Raw genomic sequence first — 19,563 nt, 5'->3', positions numbered from 1 at the left:
TAAACAGCCCAGTTTTGGCAAATTCATGGTGGAAGGAGCCTCTAACCAGCAGAGTTGTGGGAAAGCAGGGTGGAGGGAGCCTCTAACCAGCAGAGTTGGTGGAAATCAGGGTGGAGGGAGCCTCTAACCAGCAGAGTTGGGGGAAATCATGTTGGAGGGAGCCTAGTATTAGCAGAATTGTGCAACGCTTATGGTGGATGAGTATGAGGATGCGGAGGAATTGGAGAGGTTGAGTACAGACATGGAGTTTCATGTTGGGGTGCTTTACACAGGTGGGCACAAAAATGAAGGCTCTATCCAGTGGTGGTTCATTTTTATCAAAGTGAGCCGGTCGGCACTCTCAGCTGACAGACGGGTGCGCTTGTCAGTGATGATGCCACCGGCTGCACTGAACACCCTCTCAGATAGGACGCTGGCGGCAGGACAGGACAGCACCTCCAAGGCATATAGGGCAAGTTCAAGCCACAGGTCCAACTTCGACACCCAATACGTGTAGGGCGCAGAGGGGTCGGAGAGGACAGGGCTGTGGTCGGAAAGGTATTCCCGCAACATGCGCCTATACTTCTCACGCCTGGTGACACTAGGACCCTCCGTGGCGGCACTTTGGCGAGGGGGTGCCATCAAGGTGTCCCAGACCTTAGACAGTGTGCCCCTCGTTTGTGTGGACCGGTGAGAACTTGGTTGCCTACTGGAGGAACTGCCCTCCCTGCCGCCAACGTCACATGCTGGAAACATCTCCATCATATTCTGCACCAATTGCCTGTGGCAAGCATTGATGCGATTGGCCCTCCCCTCTACCGGAATAAAAGACGAGATGTTGTTTTTATACCGGGGGTCAAGGATAGCAAAGATCCAGTACTGGTTGTCCTCCATGATTTTGACAATACGCTTGTCGGTTGTAAAGCACCCCAACATGAACTCAGCCATGTCTGCCACAGTGTTAGTTGGCATGACTCCTCTGGCCCCACCGGAAAGTTCAATCTCCATTTCCTCCTCATCCTCCATGTCTACCCATCCGCGCTGCAACAATGGGACGATTCGAAGTTGCCCGGAAGCCTCCTGTATCACCATCACATCATCGGACAACTCTTCTTCCTCCTCCTCCTCCTCCTCCTCCTCCATTAAACGCAGTGAAGCGGACAGATGTGTGGACCTACTCTCCAGCTGTGACGGATCGGATGCTATCCCTAACTCCTCTGTGTGATCTGAGTTATCCCTGATGTCAATCAGGGATTCTCTCAGAACACACAAGAGCGGGATTGTAAGGCTCACCATCGCATCCTCAGAGCTCACCCTCCTTGTGGACTCCTCAAAGACCCGTAGGATGTCACAAAGGTCTCTCATCCATGGCCACTCATGGATGTGAAACTGAGGCAGCTGACTTTGTGGCACCCTAGGGTTTTGTAGCTGGTATTCCATCAAAGGTCTCTGCTGCTCAACCACTCTATTCAACATCTGAAACGTTGAGTTCCAGCGTGTGGGGACGTCGCACAAAAGCCGGTGTTGTGGCACATGCAGGCGTTGCTGGAGAGATTTTAAGCTAGCAGCGGCTACTGTCGACTTGCGAAAGTGGGCGCACATGCGCCGCACTTTCACCAGTAGCTCTGGAACATTGGGGTAGCTCTTTAGGAAACGTTGCACCACTAGGTTGAAGACGTGGGCCAGGCATGGAACATGTTGGAGTCCGGCAAGCTCCAGAGCTGCTACCAGGTTCCGGCCGTTATCACAAACGACCATGCCTGGGCCCAGGTGCAGCGGCTCAAACCATATTGCCGTCTCATCGAGGAGGGCATCCCTCACCTCGGAGGCAGTGTGCTGTCTGTCCCCCAAGCTGATCAGCTTCAGCACAGCCTGCTGACGTCTACCAACGCCAGTGCTGCAACGTTTCCAACTCGTAGCTGGGGTCAATCTAACAGCGGAGGAGGAGGCGGTGGCGGAGGAGGAGGCGGTGGCGGAGGAGGAGGCGGTAGAGGAGGAGGAGGAGGGGGGTGTTCTTCTCGTGTCCCTGCCAGGAATGTTAGGCGGGGAGACGAGGTACACCGGGCCAGTTTGGGAAGCAGTCCCAGCCTCAACTACATTCACCCAGTGTGCCGTCAGTGAAATGTAGCGTCCCTGTCCGCATGCACTTGTCCACGCGTCGGTGGTCAAGTGGACCTTTGTGCAAAGCGCGGAACTAAGGGCCCGCCTGATGTTGAGTGACACGTGCTGGTGCAAGGCGGTGACGGCACACCGGGAGAAGTAGTGACGGCTAGGGACGGCATAGCGAGGTGCCGCAGTTGCCATCAGGTCCAGGAAGGCGGGAGTTTCAACAAGCCGGAACGCCAACATCTCCTGGGCCAGCAGTTTAGCGATGTTGGCGTTCAAGGCTTGCGCGTGTGGGTGGTTAGCAGTGTATTTCTGCCGCCGCTCCAATGTCTGAGAGATGGTGGGTTGTTGTAAAGAAACGCCTGATGGTGCCTTTGATGGTGCAGGAGAAGGAGATAAGACAGGACCAGGGGAGGATGAGGTAGAAGTCAACAAAGTGGCGGAGGCAGATGAAGTGGTGTCCTGGCTCGTCCTCTGGAGTGCATCGCCAGCACAGTCAGCAGTGGCAGTGGCAGAGGCAGAGGCAGTGGCAGAGACAGTGGCAGTGGCGTGAACGGCAGGCGGCCTTTGTCCTGCCGTTGCTGCCTGCCACTGATTCCAGTGCTTGGATTCCAAATGACGGCGCATTGAAGTGGTGGACAGGTTGCTCTTCTCAGAGCCCCTAATCAATTTCGAGAGGCAAATTGTGCAGACAACACTATATCTGTCCTCGGCGCATTCCTTGAAAAAACTCCACACCTTCGAGAAACGTGCCCTCGAGGTGGGAGTTTTTCGGGGCTGGGTACGAACTGGAACATCTTGGGAGATTCCGGGTGTGGCCTGGCTTCGCCTAAGCTGCTGACCTCTGCCTCTGCCTCTAGCTACCCTTTTTGGTGCTGCACCTGCCTCAACATCCACACTACTTTCCCCGCTTGACATCCCCCCTGTCCAGGTCGGGTCAGTGTCCTCATCATCCACCACTTCCTCTTCCAACTCCTGTCTCATCTCCTCCTCCCGCACAATGCGCCGGTCAACTGGATGCCCTGACGGCAACTGCGTCACATCATCGTCGATGAGGGTGGGTTGCTGGTCATCCACCACCAAATCGAACGGAGATGGAGGAGACTCTAGTGTTTGAGCATCTGGACACAGATGCTCCTCTGTTAGGTTCGTGGAATCGTGACGTGGAGAGGCAGGTTGAGGGACAATGAAAGGAGCGGAGAACAGCTCTGGGGAGCAGGGACAGTTTGGGTTATTGTTCTGTAAAGCTTCGGAATTTTGGGAGGAAGGAAGACAAGACTGTTGGGTAATAGGAGGAGAGGAGGCAGAGTCTGACTGGCTGCTGGACAATGTGCTGTAAGCGTTCTCTGACAGCCATTGCAAGACCTGTTCCTGGTTCTCGGGCCTACTAAGGTTTGTACCCTGCAGTTTAGTTAATGTGGCAAGCAACCCTGGCACTGTGGAGTGGCGCAATGCTTGCTGCCCCACAGGAGTAGGCACGGGACGCCCTGTGGCTTCACTGCTACCTTGCTCCCCAGAACCATTCCCCCGACCTCGCCCACGGCCTCGTCCACGTCCCTTTCCGGGAGCCTTGCGCATTTTGAATTCCTAGTTAGAAATTGGCACTGTATACCAGTAGTAAAAATTGTGGGTGCACGTAACCCCAATATATTCTTTGAATTACCAGTCAGAAACTGGCACTATATGGCAGTAGCAAGAAATGAGGGTATTTATAACCCCAATATATTCTTTGAATTCCCAGTCAGACAATGGCACTGTATACCAGTAGTAAAAATTGTGGGTGCACGTAACCCCAATATATTCTTTGAATTCCCAGTCAGAAACTGGCACTATATGGCAGTAGCAAGAAATGAGGGTATTTGTATTCCCAATATACTCTTTAAATTCCCAGTCAGACAATGGCACTGTATACCAGTAGTAAAAATTGTGGGTGCACGTAACCCCAATATATTCTTTGAATTCCCAGTCAGACACTGGCACTATATGGCAGTAGCAAGAAATGAGGGTATTTGTATTCCCAATATACTCTTTAAATTCCCAGTCAGACAATGGCACTGTATACCAGTAGTAAAAATTGTGGGTGCACGTAACCCCAATATATTCTTTGAATTCCCAGTCAGAAACTGGCACTATATGGCAGTAGCAAGAAATGAGGGTATTTGTATTCCCAATATACTCTTTGAATTCCCAGTCAGACAATGGCACTGTATACCAGTAGTAAAAATTGTGGGTGCACGTAACCCCAATATATTCTTTGAATTACCAGTCAGAAACTGGCACTATATGGCAGTAGCAAGAAATGAGGGTATTTATAACCCCAATATATTCTTTGAATTCCCAGTCAGACAATGGCACTGTATACCAGTAGTAAAAATTGTGGGTGCACGTAACCCCAATATATTCTTTGAATTCCCAGTCAGAAACTGGCACTATATGGCAGTAGCAAGAAATGAGGGTATTTGTATTCCCAATATACTCTTTGAATTCCCAGTCAGACAATGGCACTGTATACCAGTAGTAAAAATTGTGGGTGCACGTAACCCCAATATATTCTTTGAATTACCAGTCAGAAACTGGCACTATATGGCAGTAGCAAGAAATGAGGGTATTTATAACCCCAATATATTCTTTGAATTCCCAGTCAGACAATGGCACTGTATACCAGTAGTAAAAATTGTGGGTGCACGTAACCCCAATATATTCTTTGAATTCCCAGTCAGAAACTGGCACTATATGGCAGTAGCAAGAAATGAGGGTATTTGTATTCCCAATATACTCTTTGAATTCCCAGTCAGACAATGGCACTGTATACCAGTAGTAAAAATTGTGGGTGCACGTAACCCCAATATATTCTTTGAATTACCAGTCAGAAACTGGCACTATATGGCAGTAGCAAGAAATGAGGGTATTTATAACCCCAATATATTCTTTGAATTCCCAGTCAGACAATGGCACTGTATACCAGTAGTAAAAATTGTGGGTGCACGTAACCCCAATATATTCTTTGAATTCCCAGTCAGAAACTGGCACTATATGGCAGTAGCAAGAAATGAGGGTATTTGTATTCCCAATATACTCTTTGAATTCCCAGTCAGACAATGGCACTGTATACCAGTAGTAAAAATTGTGGGTGCACGTAACCCCAATATATTCTTTGAATTACCAGTCAGAAACTGGCACTATATGGCAGTAGCAAGAAATGAGGGTATTTATAACCCCAATATATTCTTTGAATTCCCAGTCAGACAATGGCACTGTATACCAGTAGTAAAAATTGTGGGTGCACGTAACCCCAATATATTCTTTGAATTCCCAGTCAGAAACTGGCACTATATGGCAGTAGCAAGAAATGAGGGTATTTGTATTCCCAATATACTCTTTGAATTCCCAGTCAGACAATGGCACTGTATACCAGTAGTAAAAATTGTGGGTGCACGTAACCCCAATATATTCTTTGAATTACCAGTCAGAAACTGGCACTATATGGCAGTAGCAAGAAATGAGGGTATTTATAACCCCAATATATTCTTTGAATTCCCAGTCAGACAATGGCACTGTATACCAGTAGTAAAAATTGTGGGTGCACGTAACCCCAATATATTCTTTGAATTCCCAGTCAGAAACTGGCACTATATGGCAGTAGCAAGAAATGAGGGTATTTGTATTCCCAATATACTCTTTGAATTCCCAGTCAGACAATGGCACTGTATACCAGTAGTAAAAATTGTGGGTGCACGTAACCCCAATATATTCTTTGAATTACCAGTCAGAAACTGGCACTATATGGCAGTAGCAAGAAATGAGGGTATTTATAACCCCAATATATTCTTTGAATTCCCAGTCAGACAATGGCACTGTATACCAGTAGTAAAAATTGTGGGTGCACGTAACCCCAATATATTCTTTGAATTCCCAGTCAGAAACTGGCACTATATGGCAGTAGCAAGAAATGAGGGTATTTGTATTCCCAATATACTCTTTGAATTCCCAGTCAGACAATGGCACTGTATACCAGTAGTAAAAATTGTGGGTGCACGTAACCCCAATATATTCTTTGAATTACCAGTCAGAAACTGGCACTATATGGCAGTAGCAAGAAATGAGGGTATTTATAACCCCAATATATTCTTTGAATTCCCAGTCAGACAATGGCACTGTATACCAGTAGTAAAAATTGTGGGTGCACGTAACCCCAATATATTCTTTGAATTCCCAGTCAGAATCTGGCACTATATGGCAGTAGCAAGAAATGAGGGTATTTGTATTCCCAATATACTCTTTGAATTCCCAGTCAGACAATGGCACTGTATACCAGTAGTAAAAATTGTGGGTGCACGTAACCCCAATATATTCTTTGAATTACCAGTCAGAAACTGGCACTATATGGCAGTAGCAAGAAATGAGGGTATTTATAACCCCAATATATTCTTTGAATTCCCAGTCAGACAATGGCACTGTATACCAGTAGTAAAAATTGTGGGTGCACGTAACCCCAATATATTCTTTGAATTACCAGTCAGAAACTGGCACTATATGGCAGTAGCAAGAAATGAGGGTATTTATAACCCCAATATATTCTTTGAATTCCCAGTCAGACAATGGCACTGTATACCAGTAGTAAAAATTGTGGGTGCACGTAACCCCAATATATTCTTTGAATTACCAGTCAGAAACTGGCACTATATGGCAGTAGCAAGAAATGAGGGTATTTGTATTCCCAATATACTCTTTGAATTCCCAGTCAAACAATGGCACTGTATACCAGTAGTAAAAATTGTGGGTGCACGTAACCCCAATATATTCTTTGAATTACCAGTCAGAAACTGGCACTATATGGCAGTAGCAAGAAATGAGGGTATTTATAACCCCAATATATTCTTTGAATTCCCAGTCAGACAATGGCACTGTATACCAGTAGTAAAAATTGTGGGTGCACGTAACCCCAATATATTCTTTGAATTACCAGTCAGAAACTGGCACTATATGGCAGTAGCAAGAAATGAGGGTATTTGTATTCCCAATATACTCTTTGAATTCCCAGTCAGACAATGGCACTGTATACCAGTAGTAAAAATTGTGGGTGCACGTAACCCCAATATATTCTTTGAATTACCAGTCAGAAACTGGCACTATATGGCAGTAGCAAGAAATGAGGGTATTTATAACCCCAATATATTCTTTGAATTCCCAGTCAGACAATGGCACTGTATACCAGTAGTAAAAATTGTGGGTGCACGTAACCCCAATATATTCTTTGAATTCCCAGTCAGACACTGGCACTATATGGCAGTAGCAAGAAATGAGGGTATTTGTATTCCCAATATATTCTTTGAATTTCCAGTCAGACAATGGCACTGTATACCAGTAGTAAAAATTGTGGGTGCACGTAACCCTAATATATTCTTTGAATTCCCAGTCAGACACTGGCACTATATGGCAGTAGCAAGAAATGAGGGTATTTGTATTCCCAATATATTCTTTGAATTCCCAGTCAGACAATGGCACTGTATACCAGTAGTAAAAATTGTGGGTGCACGTAACCCCAATATATTCTTTGAATTACCAGTCAGAAACTGGCACTATATGGCAGTAGCAAGAAATGAGGGTATTTGTATTCCCAATATATTCTTTGAATTCCCAGTCAGACAATGGCACTGTATACTAGTAGTAAAAATTGTGGGTGCACGTAACCCCAATATATTCTTTGAATTCCCAGTCAGACACTGGCACTATATGGCAGTAGCAAGAAATGAGGGTATTTGTATTCCCAATATATTCTTTGAATTCCCAGTCAGACAATGGCACTGTATACCAGTAGTAAAAATTGTGGGTGTATATAGCCCCAATTCTATTGCTAGGGGACTTGCAGGGTATTTCTGGGGTGAAGGTGGGGGGGCACACCGTTGGAACGGGTATCGGGGTATATATCGGGTATACGGGAATACACTGACAGTGTATTCCATTCAGGATCCTGGGAAAGCTGGGTTGCGGCGATTGAGCCCGTCAGTGCCACGTTACACTGACAAGCTTCTCCCTGGAATTTAGCTCTTACAAGAGCTGTTGGTTGTCTTCTCCTTCCTATCCTAGCCTGTCCCTGCCTACCCAGAATCTAAGCCCTAGCTAGCTGGACGGAAACCTCCGTCCTCGGTGAATTGCAAGCTCAGAATGACGCGAACCTGGGCGGCGCTGTTCTTTTAAATTAGAGGTCACATGTATTCGGCAGCCAATGGGTTTTGCCTACTTTTTTCAACGTCACCGGTGTCGTAGTTCCTGTCCCACCTACCCTGCGCTGTTATTGGAGCAAAAAAGGCGCCAGGGAAGGTGGGAGGGGAATCGAGTAATGGCGCACTTTACCACGCGGTGTTCGATTCGATTCGAACATGCCGAACAGCCTAATATCCGATCGAACATGAGTTCGATAGAACACTGTTCGCTCATCTCTAATCTCCAGAGCAAACTGTGTTGTGAAGCTAAACTATTTTGTCTCAAAAGGGTAATAATCTTGGTACAACTACAAGAAATATACATATAGGCAATTACCAATAGTCTCCTGGCATGTTCAACATTTTATGTGTTAGACTAAGATTCTACGTAGAGAGCCGCAGCAATTCTACAGTAGAAATCCATCACTTTTTTTTTCCACAGCGCTTTTCACAGAAAGTCAACTGAGTATTCCTCTGCTGACTTTCTATCCCTATTATACCTGCATGCAGTAACTCAAGCAGGTAATGGGCCTAATTTACTGACCGATCCTGGCTCCTGCTCATGGCCGCCAGTGCTTTCCCTTCTGTGAGCTGGAGTCGGGATCTGTAAGTAAGGCCATGGACTCGCAAACCCCAACAAACACTGGGTTTTTTAGGCTAGGAGAGGTGAGGAAACACTATTACTTACCTCTCCTGGGCTCCGGAAGGCTTTGGGCCTATTTGTTGACATCCCAGACATCACCTGAGACGGGCTTGGGTCTTTATGTGTCGTGACACAAGCCTGGCTCAAGTGATGTCTCTTCCATCGTTGAAGATGGCTGACATCAGCGAGGAATGTGCTGGAGTCCAGGAGAGGTACAGTAAGTAACAGTGTTTTTTATGTTTGTATCCTCCCCTGGGTCTCCAATCATTATACTCTGGGATCTGAAAAGACCCCAGAGTATAATAATTGTTCATGGGTGGTGGGGCAGGGGCCATTATGGGGCATAATACTGTGTGCAAGGACCACTATGTTTCTGTAGGTATAATTGACATGCTGCAATTTACAAAAATGTGACAGCTTTTTAAATCACAGCATTTACGCTGAAGATATACTTCTTCAATGTTTGGATGGGATTAGCTAGAATGCCATCCACTTTTCAGGTACTATAAAATGCCTCAGTTTTTGCCGTGGCCAAATCATGACGTTTACGTTATGTCGGGTGCAGGCCTTAAAGTTTCTTTCAATTTATTTTGCCAGCTGGTGGCTTTTTAAGCTTGAAAGGCAAAAGCAATTTAAGATCTTATATTTTATATTTAAACCTTTGATATATTGTTAATATTTTAGGAGTCTCATTTCTACTACAGAGAATAAAATCCTCAGTGTGGATATAGATTTAAAAGGAATCTGGTACCCAACCTGCCAAAGGTTTATTATAGAGTAGATAGAGCAGAGCACAATGATACATTATTTCGTTGGAAAAGATTATTGATTGAGATTTCTACTCACTCTGGGCTTAGGAATCTAACGGGTAGGTTCATTCAATGAACGGCAACCTTCTCTTTGGAGGCATACATACAGAGATAAGTGGATAGGACAAACCTCTAGGCTCCTAAGCACCAAAAGTGCAGAGATTTCAATTAATGAATTACATACTGAATTATCTCCCACCAAACTATGTATCAATCTGCTCAACTCTTCTTTATACTGTTGGCTGACTGGACTGCATGTTCAAAACAATGTTTGAAACACGCCATTTTGGATGTCTGCAGCAACTTGTCAGCACTTATTATTGTACTGAATATTAGATTATTGTTAGAGGTAATGTTACATACTTAGGATAGGTCATCAATAGTGGACAACGAGGGAAATGGAGTGTATAACTCCTGCTACCTCAAATGATCATCTGTTTTCAGAACAGTGTACAGAGCCGGAAACAGAACGCTTCAGCCTTATGATGCAGCCTATACTGGAATTCTACACATTTTTACAATTTTATATTTTTCCAAGTAAAAAGCCATAACTTTTTTTATTTTAACTTTTTGATATTTGTGTCTAGTTAAATCTTTCGATTCCACTATTTTCGGGTGAAAATAATTAGTTTTTACTAATGTTTATGATGTGAAAAAATACTTTTTTGCATTTATAATGTTCCATCAGTGGAAAAATCTAAGATTCACTGTGGCAATACTATAGCGTAGACGCTGCAGTAAAAAAATGCTGTGTTTTACAGTAGCTGCAAAGTGGATGGGATTCTGGCTAATCCCTTCCGCATGTTGCAGAAAAATATCTGCAGTAGAAATACTGCAATTTCAAAAACACTTACATTTTTATAAATCACAGCATGTCAATTATAGCTACGGGAATGCTAGCTTTTTCCTTATACGTATAATAGGGACAGACAGTCCACAGAGGAAAACTCTGCAAACTTTCTGTGAAAAGCTATGCAGAAAAAAATCCAATTCTTTTCTGGCACTGTCTTTTTCGCCACGATCTTTTCCGCAGCACTTTTTAACCTGATATAGTCTTTTGTTAGTTTTAATCACTTAACAAAATAAAACCCAATTTTTCCAAAAACCTAAATTACACAAAATTCTTTCACTCATTTTTTTTTTTAAAGATATTTTGAAAACTCTTTTTACGTTTTTTTTTACCCACATTATTTCCCACAAGTGGACTTGTATTAGTATGGACAAAAAGCACCTAAAGGATTAAATTACCAGAATCAGAGTTATACCTGACTACAGAAGTGAGAGCTGGATCTGGAGTCCGAGTTTTAAAGTGGTTGTGTCAGATCAAAAATGTCTCCCAAGCGAGGCCACATGGTGACTCAGTGGTTAGCACTGCAGCCTTGCAGCGCTTGAGTCCTCAGTTTTAATCCTGCCAAGGCCCAAAAACCATCTGCAAGGAGTTTGTATGTTCTACCCGTGTTTACGTGGATTTCCATCCCTTACTCCAAAAAAGACATACTGATAGGGAAAAATGTACATTGTGAACCCTATGTGGAGCTCACAATCTACATTAAAAAAAGAAGCCTCCCAAGCCAATAATAGTGCATGGAAAGGGTCTTTAATATCAGCAAAAACATATCTTTCCAGCCTAAAACCAATGAAGCAATACACAGACAATAAGCACTTTTGGATATTTTGCAAAGCAGCTACAAGGGTACCTAGAGAGTATTACTTCATCAGTTTGTGGTCACAAATGTATGGTTCTGCTCCTATTAAAGTTCCCTGGATGGTACTGATTAGATTGGGAAGCATTGTGTGTCTGACAGACTCCCTTTAAGAGGTGGGGCCTATACACTAGAGATGAGCGAGTAGTATTCGATCGAATACTTCGCCACCATAGGAATGCGTGTAAGCAGCTGAACACCATGGGGTTAAGCGCATTGAATATTCTATGCATTTAACACATTGGTGTTCGGCCGCTTACACGCATTCCTATGGCGGTGAGGTATTCAATCAAATACTACTCGCTCATCTCTACTATAGACATGATGCTATGCAAAAACATTGCATTCGAAGCATATTGCATTTCAAATAATAGCCGCTGACACCATTTTGTATGTGTATTATGTGTCACTATAGTACGGTAGTAACTTTAGGATGCCGAATTTTTAACTACAAATAAAAAAAAAATAAAAAATTTTATGACCCTTTTCTCCATTGGCTTATTTTAATTACGGTGTTTTTGTTACAAATTTATCTAAATATCTGACACAGGTTTATAAATTTGTAGTAATTTTCTAGGAATACGGTGCCAAAGTTTATATATAAGATTTTTACTGCATTATTTTGGCAAAATATAGTATCCAATAGTAAATTAGGTAAACACATATGCATTATCCAAACTAGAGATGAGCGAGTAGTACTCGATCGAGTAGGTATTCGATTGAATACTACGATGCCTGGCAGAGTGAATGAAGAGCCAGAAGATGCCGCGGGGACGCTGCAAGGAGAAGACTTCTCGGAGGATCCAGCCCGACCCTCACTCGTGGACTTGGTAAGTATAATTTGATCGAACGTTGCCTACCCCTGAAACGAGCATTTTTCCCCCATAGAGTATAATAGGGTTCAATATTTGATTCGAGTAGTCGAATATTGAGGGGCTACTCGAAACGAATATCGAACCTCGAACATTTTACTGTTCGCTCATCTCTAATCTAAACCATTCTCATATTTCAAGTCACTTTTTTAGAAAGGTTGCATAAGGTGCATAAATGTAAAAAAAATGTTGCAAGCAATTAATTAATCAGGTACATGTAGAAAAAAAGATGAAAAATAGGGAAAAATATGCCTGAATTCTTGCACAAGAACAATGATAAATGAGCCCCATTGTTTGTAAAGTGAGACCAAGTGTTCTTACTACCCTCATTTATTATTTTCTTTTGACCAAACTCTTATTTTACTGTAGGGTACATTGAATACTGACATTGATTATGAAGAAGATGTCTATTAACAAATAAAAAGAAAAATATTTGCTTTTTTTTTATTAAACTGTTGTCCTGCGAAACCTATAGCTGATGCAAATCACTTTCACAATTACCAAATGATTGGTTTTTCCCTTGTAAGGTAAAATTCCTATTTCCATATAAACATTTACATATACAGTGGTACTATGGAACCTGTACTTTCACTTTTTGTACTCTCCAGTTCTGCGATAAACTAATGTAACAGGCTGATCAGAGCTGATATTCACCCACTGACATTCTGAACTGCATGACCTTACATCATTAAAAGTGTAATTAATTGCATATAGAACGAATACACACATTTTTTTTTTTACCATGCTGGGATTTATTTTTCACCATCTATACTATTTGTGGCCTTTTCAGTTTGAGGACAAAGAGACAAAAATAGAAACGTTTAGAATACTGAGTCAAGATGTCTAATATGGTTATGTTAAAAAATAAAGCCAGCACATGGCTGAAAATAGTGACGTTAACATCACATCCTCATTGCAAATAATAGGCATTAAAAGTATTTGAGTATTTTGGACTAGATTTAAAGAGGGTGGGAAAGTGGGTATCTTTGGCCTATCTAGGTGTCTGTACGCATGATTTATTAAATGTAACTTTTTGAAAGTCCCAAAACCTGTTGCAAGCACACCACCACCTCAGTAACTGCTCGAATTCTATGATCTGTAGTGATCTTAGCATATAAATGGTTAATCAGCTGGAGATCAATCTATAGTTAATAATACAGGCAGCACCCCTGCAGTGGTGATGTAGACAAGGGGCATAACTACTGGGACAGCTGCGGGGGCCTGGTGGGCCAGTGATGTGTTTTTTTTTGTTTTTTTTTTAATAGGCTGTTACTTGTTGGAGAAATACCAGCAGGTAATGGTCCCCGTTTTCTTACCCAATCTTCACTCCTGCTCACGGTCGCTGACACTTCCCCTTCTGCCGATGGGGCTGTGATCAGAAGCGAGGATCGGTAAGTGAGGTCACGGGCCCACAAACCTTTCAACACTACTATCATTATACTCTGGGGTCTTTTCAGAGCCCATAGTATAATGACCATTGGACCCGGGGAGGTGACTCAACATAACAAGCACTCTTATTTAACTCTGCTGGGCGCCCGAAGCCTTCGGGCCTGTTTTGTAACATCACAGATGTCATGTGACCCATGCATCATGACATCGGCCTGGGTCAAGTGACATCTGGTCCAATATTAAATATGTCCAAAATCAGCGGGGAGTGCACTGCAGGCAGGGAGAGGTATTTAATGTTTGTATCCTCCCCCTGGGTCTCCGATCATTATACCCTGGGGTCTGAAAAGTCCCCACAGCATAATAAATGTTAATGGGTGGTCCAAAATGGGGCATAATACTGGGTACAGGGGCCACTATGGGGCATAATACTGTGTGTAGGGGCCACTGTGGATCATAATTCTGTCTACAGGGGCCACTATGAGGCATAATAGTGTTTGCAGGAATGTGGTTTGAGGCGGAGGGGGCTGGGGGCCACATGTCAAATGTTCGCCTTGGTGCCATGCTATTCCTAGTTATACTACTGATGTAGGCACAACTTCTGTTTCTGCCCCATTGCTGTGTGGTACTATTACAGTACTGATCATTGACCTAACAATCACTGTGTCATAACAATATGATATAGTGCAAGAAGAATTAAGGCTAAAACCACACGTAAAATGACTTACCGTATATACTCGAGTGTAAGCCGAATTTTTCAGCACAGTTTTTGTGCTGAAAAAGCCCCCCACGGCTTATACTTGAGTCAAGGGGAAAAAAAAAAAAAGATTTTTTTTTTTTATTTGGGGGGGGGGGGGGGTGTCTATGACCAGCAACAGTAGTAATGTATAGAATCTCCCGTAAAATAGTGAAATAAATAAATAAATAAGGTAAATGTTCTAAATCTCTCCTTTCCCTAGAATACATATAAAAGTAGAAAATGACTGGGACACACATACACATTAGGTATCCCTGTGTCTGAAAGTGCCTGGTCTACTGAATATAGGGTATCTGCAGTGCTCCTGTTCTGTCAGGAAGGGGTTAATAGGAGCACTGCAGATACCCTATATTCAGCCAGGCTGAATTCCAAGTGGGGAAAAAAAAAACTCAGTCCTTAAGCTCAGGGAAGAGGCAGACAGACAACTAAAACACCCTTCCCCTTCCCCAACACCCAGCAACTACTGTACCCCAAAACTCTGACCACTTTAATTCTTGAAATTTTCCAGTAGCTGCTGCATTTCCCCCCTTAGGCTTATACTCGAGTCAATACGTTTTCCCAAATGTTTGTGGTACAATTAGGGGCCTCGGCTTATATTCGGGTCGGCTTATACTCGAGTATATACAGTACCTGCATTTGGTCTACCACATTCAAGCCCTGATCTCAGTTATAAAGTAAACAAAAAGTTTCCATGTAACCTTGGAACTAGTACATCAGTACTTATCCTTTAGAGGTTGGGGCAGGATAAGCTCTGTTGGTGACCAGGGCAATGGTTGTAGGATTCATCCACCATGGTCCCTGACATTCTTCATGACAGCTGTCATATAAAATAAGATAATACTTTAATAGTCCAAACATGGGGAAATTCACTGCAGCATGGATAATACAGTAATATATTTCAAGAAAGAACACATACAAGCTCAGAATAGCAGATAGCTGGTATACAACTCCCCCAGCAGGCCACACCAAAGAAGAAGGCTGAAGCAACCACAGAGTTGAAAAAGGCCTTGAAAAGTGCCCCCTGGACTCCAAAGGCTCTCAGCCTCCTGAGCAGGTAGATTCTGCTGTGACCCTTTCTGTGCACCGCATCCATGTGGTTAGCCCAGTCCAGTTTATTATTGAGGAGCATACCTAAGTACTTATAGGTCTTGACTATGTCAATGCCTGTCCTCTGGATCTCCACTGGAATCAGAGCACTTCTCTGCTTACTGAAGTCCACCACCATCTCCTTGGTCTTCCCAGCAATAATCCTGAGGTGGTTCCACTAGCACCAGTCCACAAAATCCTGGTTTAATTCTCTGTACTCCCGGTCGTCTCTGTCAGTGATGAGGACTACTATTGAAGAGTCATCTGAGTACTTTTTTAAGTAACAGCTAGATGAGTTGTACCTAAAGTCAACAGTGTACAATGTGAAGAGGAAAGGGTCAAGAACTGTACCTTGTGGTGCCCCCGTACTACAGATAACAATGTCCGACACACAGTCCCAGGCTCTCACATACTGAGGTCGGTTTGTGAGGTAGTTGAATATCCAGTTGGACAGATGATGGTTCACTCCAACAAGGTCCAGCTTGTTTCTCAGTAGCTCTGAGAGCTCTGTGAAGAAGGTGGATGATGGCATCATCCACCCTAATGCCGATAGGCAAACACAATGGGGGTGCAAGTGAAAACAATGGGGATTGTAATGGAACAATTGTCAGCCACTGAGGGGTTAAAGCACTGTGATCTGCTGTAACAAAAGCAGAATTGGCTTGAGCTCCATTCTCCCACTGCCTCTGCTGAATCCTGCCTCTTACTTTCACTTTAAATAGGTCCTGAATCCATTGACAGTGACTGTCTGCCATCACATGGTACATCAAGGGGTTAATGAAATACCAGGAAGAGTTAGTGTAAAAGGCCCAAGGAAGTCAAGGAAAAAATTAACAACAGTAATATAATTAGTCAAATTTCAGGAAGGCATGTTGAAGCCAGTTAATGCATCTCTTTTCCTAAGTGGAATATAGATGAGTCATAAACAACTGAGCAAATATTTCTGAAAAAGGCCTTATGAAAAATGTTCCCAGTCTTGCTTAAAATATGGAGAGATAACTTATGTTACATCAGTATATTTTCATCACTTAGGTTGGAATCTGGGAACATGGTGATCTGCGGATGAAGTATCCTGTGTGGTCTCGGTATGGGAAGTTTCTGCAGCCTGTGGATGATGACCAGCATTTGACTGTGGCAACTCTAGAGGAACGACCATTTGTAATTGTAGAAGGTGTTGATCCAGCAACAGGAACCTGCATAAGAGACTCTGTGCCCTGCCGCAAGCAGCTCAACAAAACTGACAAGTACGGTATACATTTGCTTCATTACTGTCTATATGTAATCTACATAAAAATAAAAATTAAATTTAAACTATCAGGAGTCAAACAAGTGATCACCATCACATACATGTATGTGCGTATGCAGTAAGTACCCACATTCCCTGATGTACCTGTATGTGAAAATGCTGGAAGGGGTTAATAGTAGGCGATTCAACAGGCAACCTTGGCACACCAATCTAACACAATAAATTGAAGCAAATTACCAGGTTGCTAAATGGCAGTGGAAGAAAGCCCACTGCATGGAAGATCTAACAGCTAGAGATGAGTGAACACTAAAATGTCCGAGGTTCGAAATCCGATTCGAACAGCTGCATACTGTTCCACTGTTTGAACAGATTTCGAGCCAAATTATAGTCTATGGGGGGATATGCTCGTTTCAGGGGTACGCAAGATTCGATAAAATCATACTTACCAAGTCCAGGAGTGACGGTCGGGCTGGATTCTGCTTGAAGTCTTCTCCCGGCGCAGGGTCCCCGCGTCTTCTTCCGGGTGGAATTCACACTGCCTAGGCAGCGCCGACTGCGCATGCGCGGGCATGTACAATCAGCTCTGCCTAAGCCGGATGCCTAGGCAGAGTGAATTCCACCCAGAAGAAGACGCGGGGACGCAGCGCGGAGAAGACTTCGGAAAGATAAGAGACGAACCAGCGTTGATTGGCAGTGTATAGCATTCTGCCAATCAACGCTGGTTCTGCATCGAACCTTAAACTTCGAACAGCTAGTAGTGTTCGATTGAGTACGAGTATTTCGAATACCGTAGTGTTCGATCGAACACCTACTCGATCGAATACTACTCGCTCATCTCTACTAACAGCATGCAAACTGGATTTTCTCACTTTTGTCTCACTTTTAAGTCATGTCTACTTTATTTTTCTTATATCTTCTCTGTCCCACAACCCCAGACAATTATTTTACATCTTTAATTCTCTATGCTGTCCTCTAATGCGCCCTCCCACACCTCTCATCTCAGCCAGGGACTTTGTTTCACACTTCTAAAACAACATAGACAAAATTAAAGAAAGTGTCAAGCTACAGTCTCCACAACCCCTGAATACTCAGTGCCCATCCCATTTAACCACCTTCTCTACCATTACTGATTAAAAATTTTCCACTCTACTTTCCAACTTGTACCTTACCATTTGCACCTTTGACCCATTCCTATCACAACTGACACCCAGCCATACTCATACCTCATCAATACCACTTTTATTGTCTATCACTTATTCACCAACTTTTCATTTTGCCCTCTCTCTGTTGGTGTTCCCAAGGCTCTCTGTTAGGATTCCTACTGCTCTCTTTCTACACCTTGGGCCCATGGCAGCTAAATAGTTTAGCAATTTGAATTCAGAAAAGGAACATCCGCAAGGAGTTTTGTATGTTCTTCTTGTGTTTACTTTAGTCTGTGTTAGGATAGCAGTTGCAGTTCTAAACCAATTGTGAGAACTAGTAGTAGACTGATCAAAATGGCAAACACGGCAATGAGCGTCCAGCAGCCCCAAGCCGCACTAACTCCAACGCCACAGTGGTGTTCACCAGAGCTCCAGATGATAAGGATGGACTTGGAGGCACTGCCAAGCAGAGTGGTACCAGTTAGGGAACGCTGGACACACAGTGCACCACAAATCACAGTAGAACCAGAAACTGGGAACTCTTACCAAAAGATCTTCAGAGTAGTAGTGCAAATCCAAGGAACCATAACACAGTGATTGGCGGTCATCAATAGATGGCAGCAGAGTACCAAAGCATAGTTGTCCAATCCAGTCATCAGTGTGAGGGCAGCGCAGTACAGAGGGTAATCCAGAGGGAAGTCAAACAGGCCGAGTCGGTAACAGGAGAGCAAAACAGCACAAAATCAGGTTCAGGGAGCAGAGGTGAAAAGGCAAACCGGGGTCATCAACAGGAGCAGGCACAGTACAAAAGTCAGATGGCAGAGTTAGAAGTCAAAGCTAGGGGTCAGAAAATGAGGCAATAAAACAACAGGAGAAGTGCTTACTATTAGGAACCAGCGCACACTGAATAGCCAGTGGCGGTCAGGAGCCAGAGCCCATCTTAAATAGGCTCTAGCCCGCCACCAGGCCTGAAATACTGGAAGTCCCTGGTCCTGCTCAGCAGGAGACCGGCAACCCCTGCATACCGCCACGGAGGTTCCGGTATGCCTCCCGAGACCGGTAGCAGGGGACCTGGAGTGCAAAGAGGAGAGAGCCGGCAACCTCCACACATCATTGCAGAGACTACAGCCCTAACAGATTGCTTCCTCTGAGTACTCCGATTTCCTCCTATACTCCAAAGACATACTGATAGAAAATTTAAATAGAGAACCCTATATGGGACATTACTATAGAAGTAAGCAAAATAAAATAGGACAGCTAATAAAATCCCATGACTTTCAATAACACTGCTATGCTGATGACACTCAAACATATCTCTGTGGTTTAGACATTACTGCTGTGCTATCCAGAGTTGCAGCCTCATTTTTTTTATCTGCCTCCCTTCTCGCTCAACCTTTCTACCTAACCTATCAATCACAGTTTATGGCTCCACTTTCTCACCAGTCTCAAAATTTTGATGCCTTGGACTTTGATGCCAGTCTTTCAAGCCATAAAATCTCTTACTACTTCTAGCCACCTTCACCTGAAAAACATCTCTTATATCCGGTCTTTCTTCACCCTGAAGTCTACAAAAATTCTAGGCCATGCCCTTATCATCTCCCACCTAAACTATTGCCCTATCCTTTTCTGTG

At 43.7% G+C, this 19,563-nt stretch overlaps 1 protein-coding gene across 1 annotated transcript in view; it reads left to right on the top strand.

The window, feature by feature from the left end:
• The window catches only part of GRIN2D (glutamate ionotropic receptor NMDA type subunit 2D), a 721,729-nt gene that overhangs the window by 464,557 nt on the left and 237,609 nt on the right, over positions 1-19,563 (top strand). The window contains exon 10 of the mRNA XM_075276758.1: positions 16,577-16,788. Within this exon, the coding sequence (XP_075132859.1) occupies positions 16,577-16,788 (212 nt within the window). The remainder of the gene's footprint in view (positions 1-16,576; positions 16,789-19,563) is intronic.

The sequence above is a fragment of the Leptodactylus fuscus genome, chromosome 6, assembly GCF_031893055.1.
Source record: "Leptodactylus fuscus isolate aLepFus1 chromosome 6, aLepFus1.hap2, whole genome shotgun sequence".
Taxonomy (NCBI): Eukaryota; Metazoa; Chordata; class Amphibia; order Anura; family Leptodactylidae; genus Leptodactylus; species Leptodactylus fuscus.
This window is presented reverse-complemented; position numbering and strand designations above follow the sequence as displayed.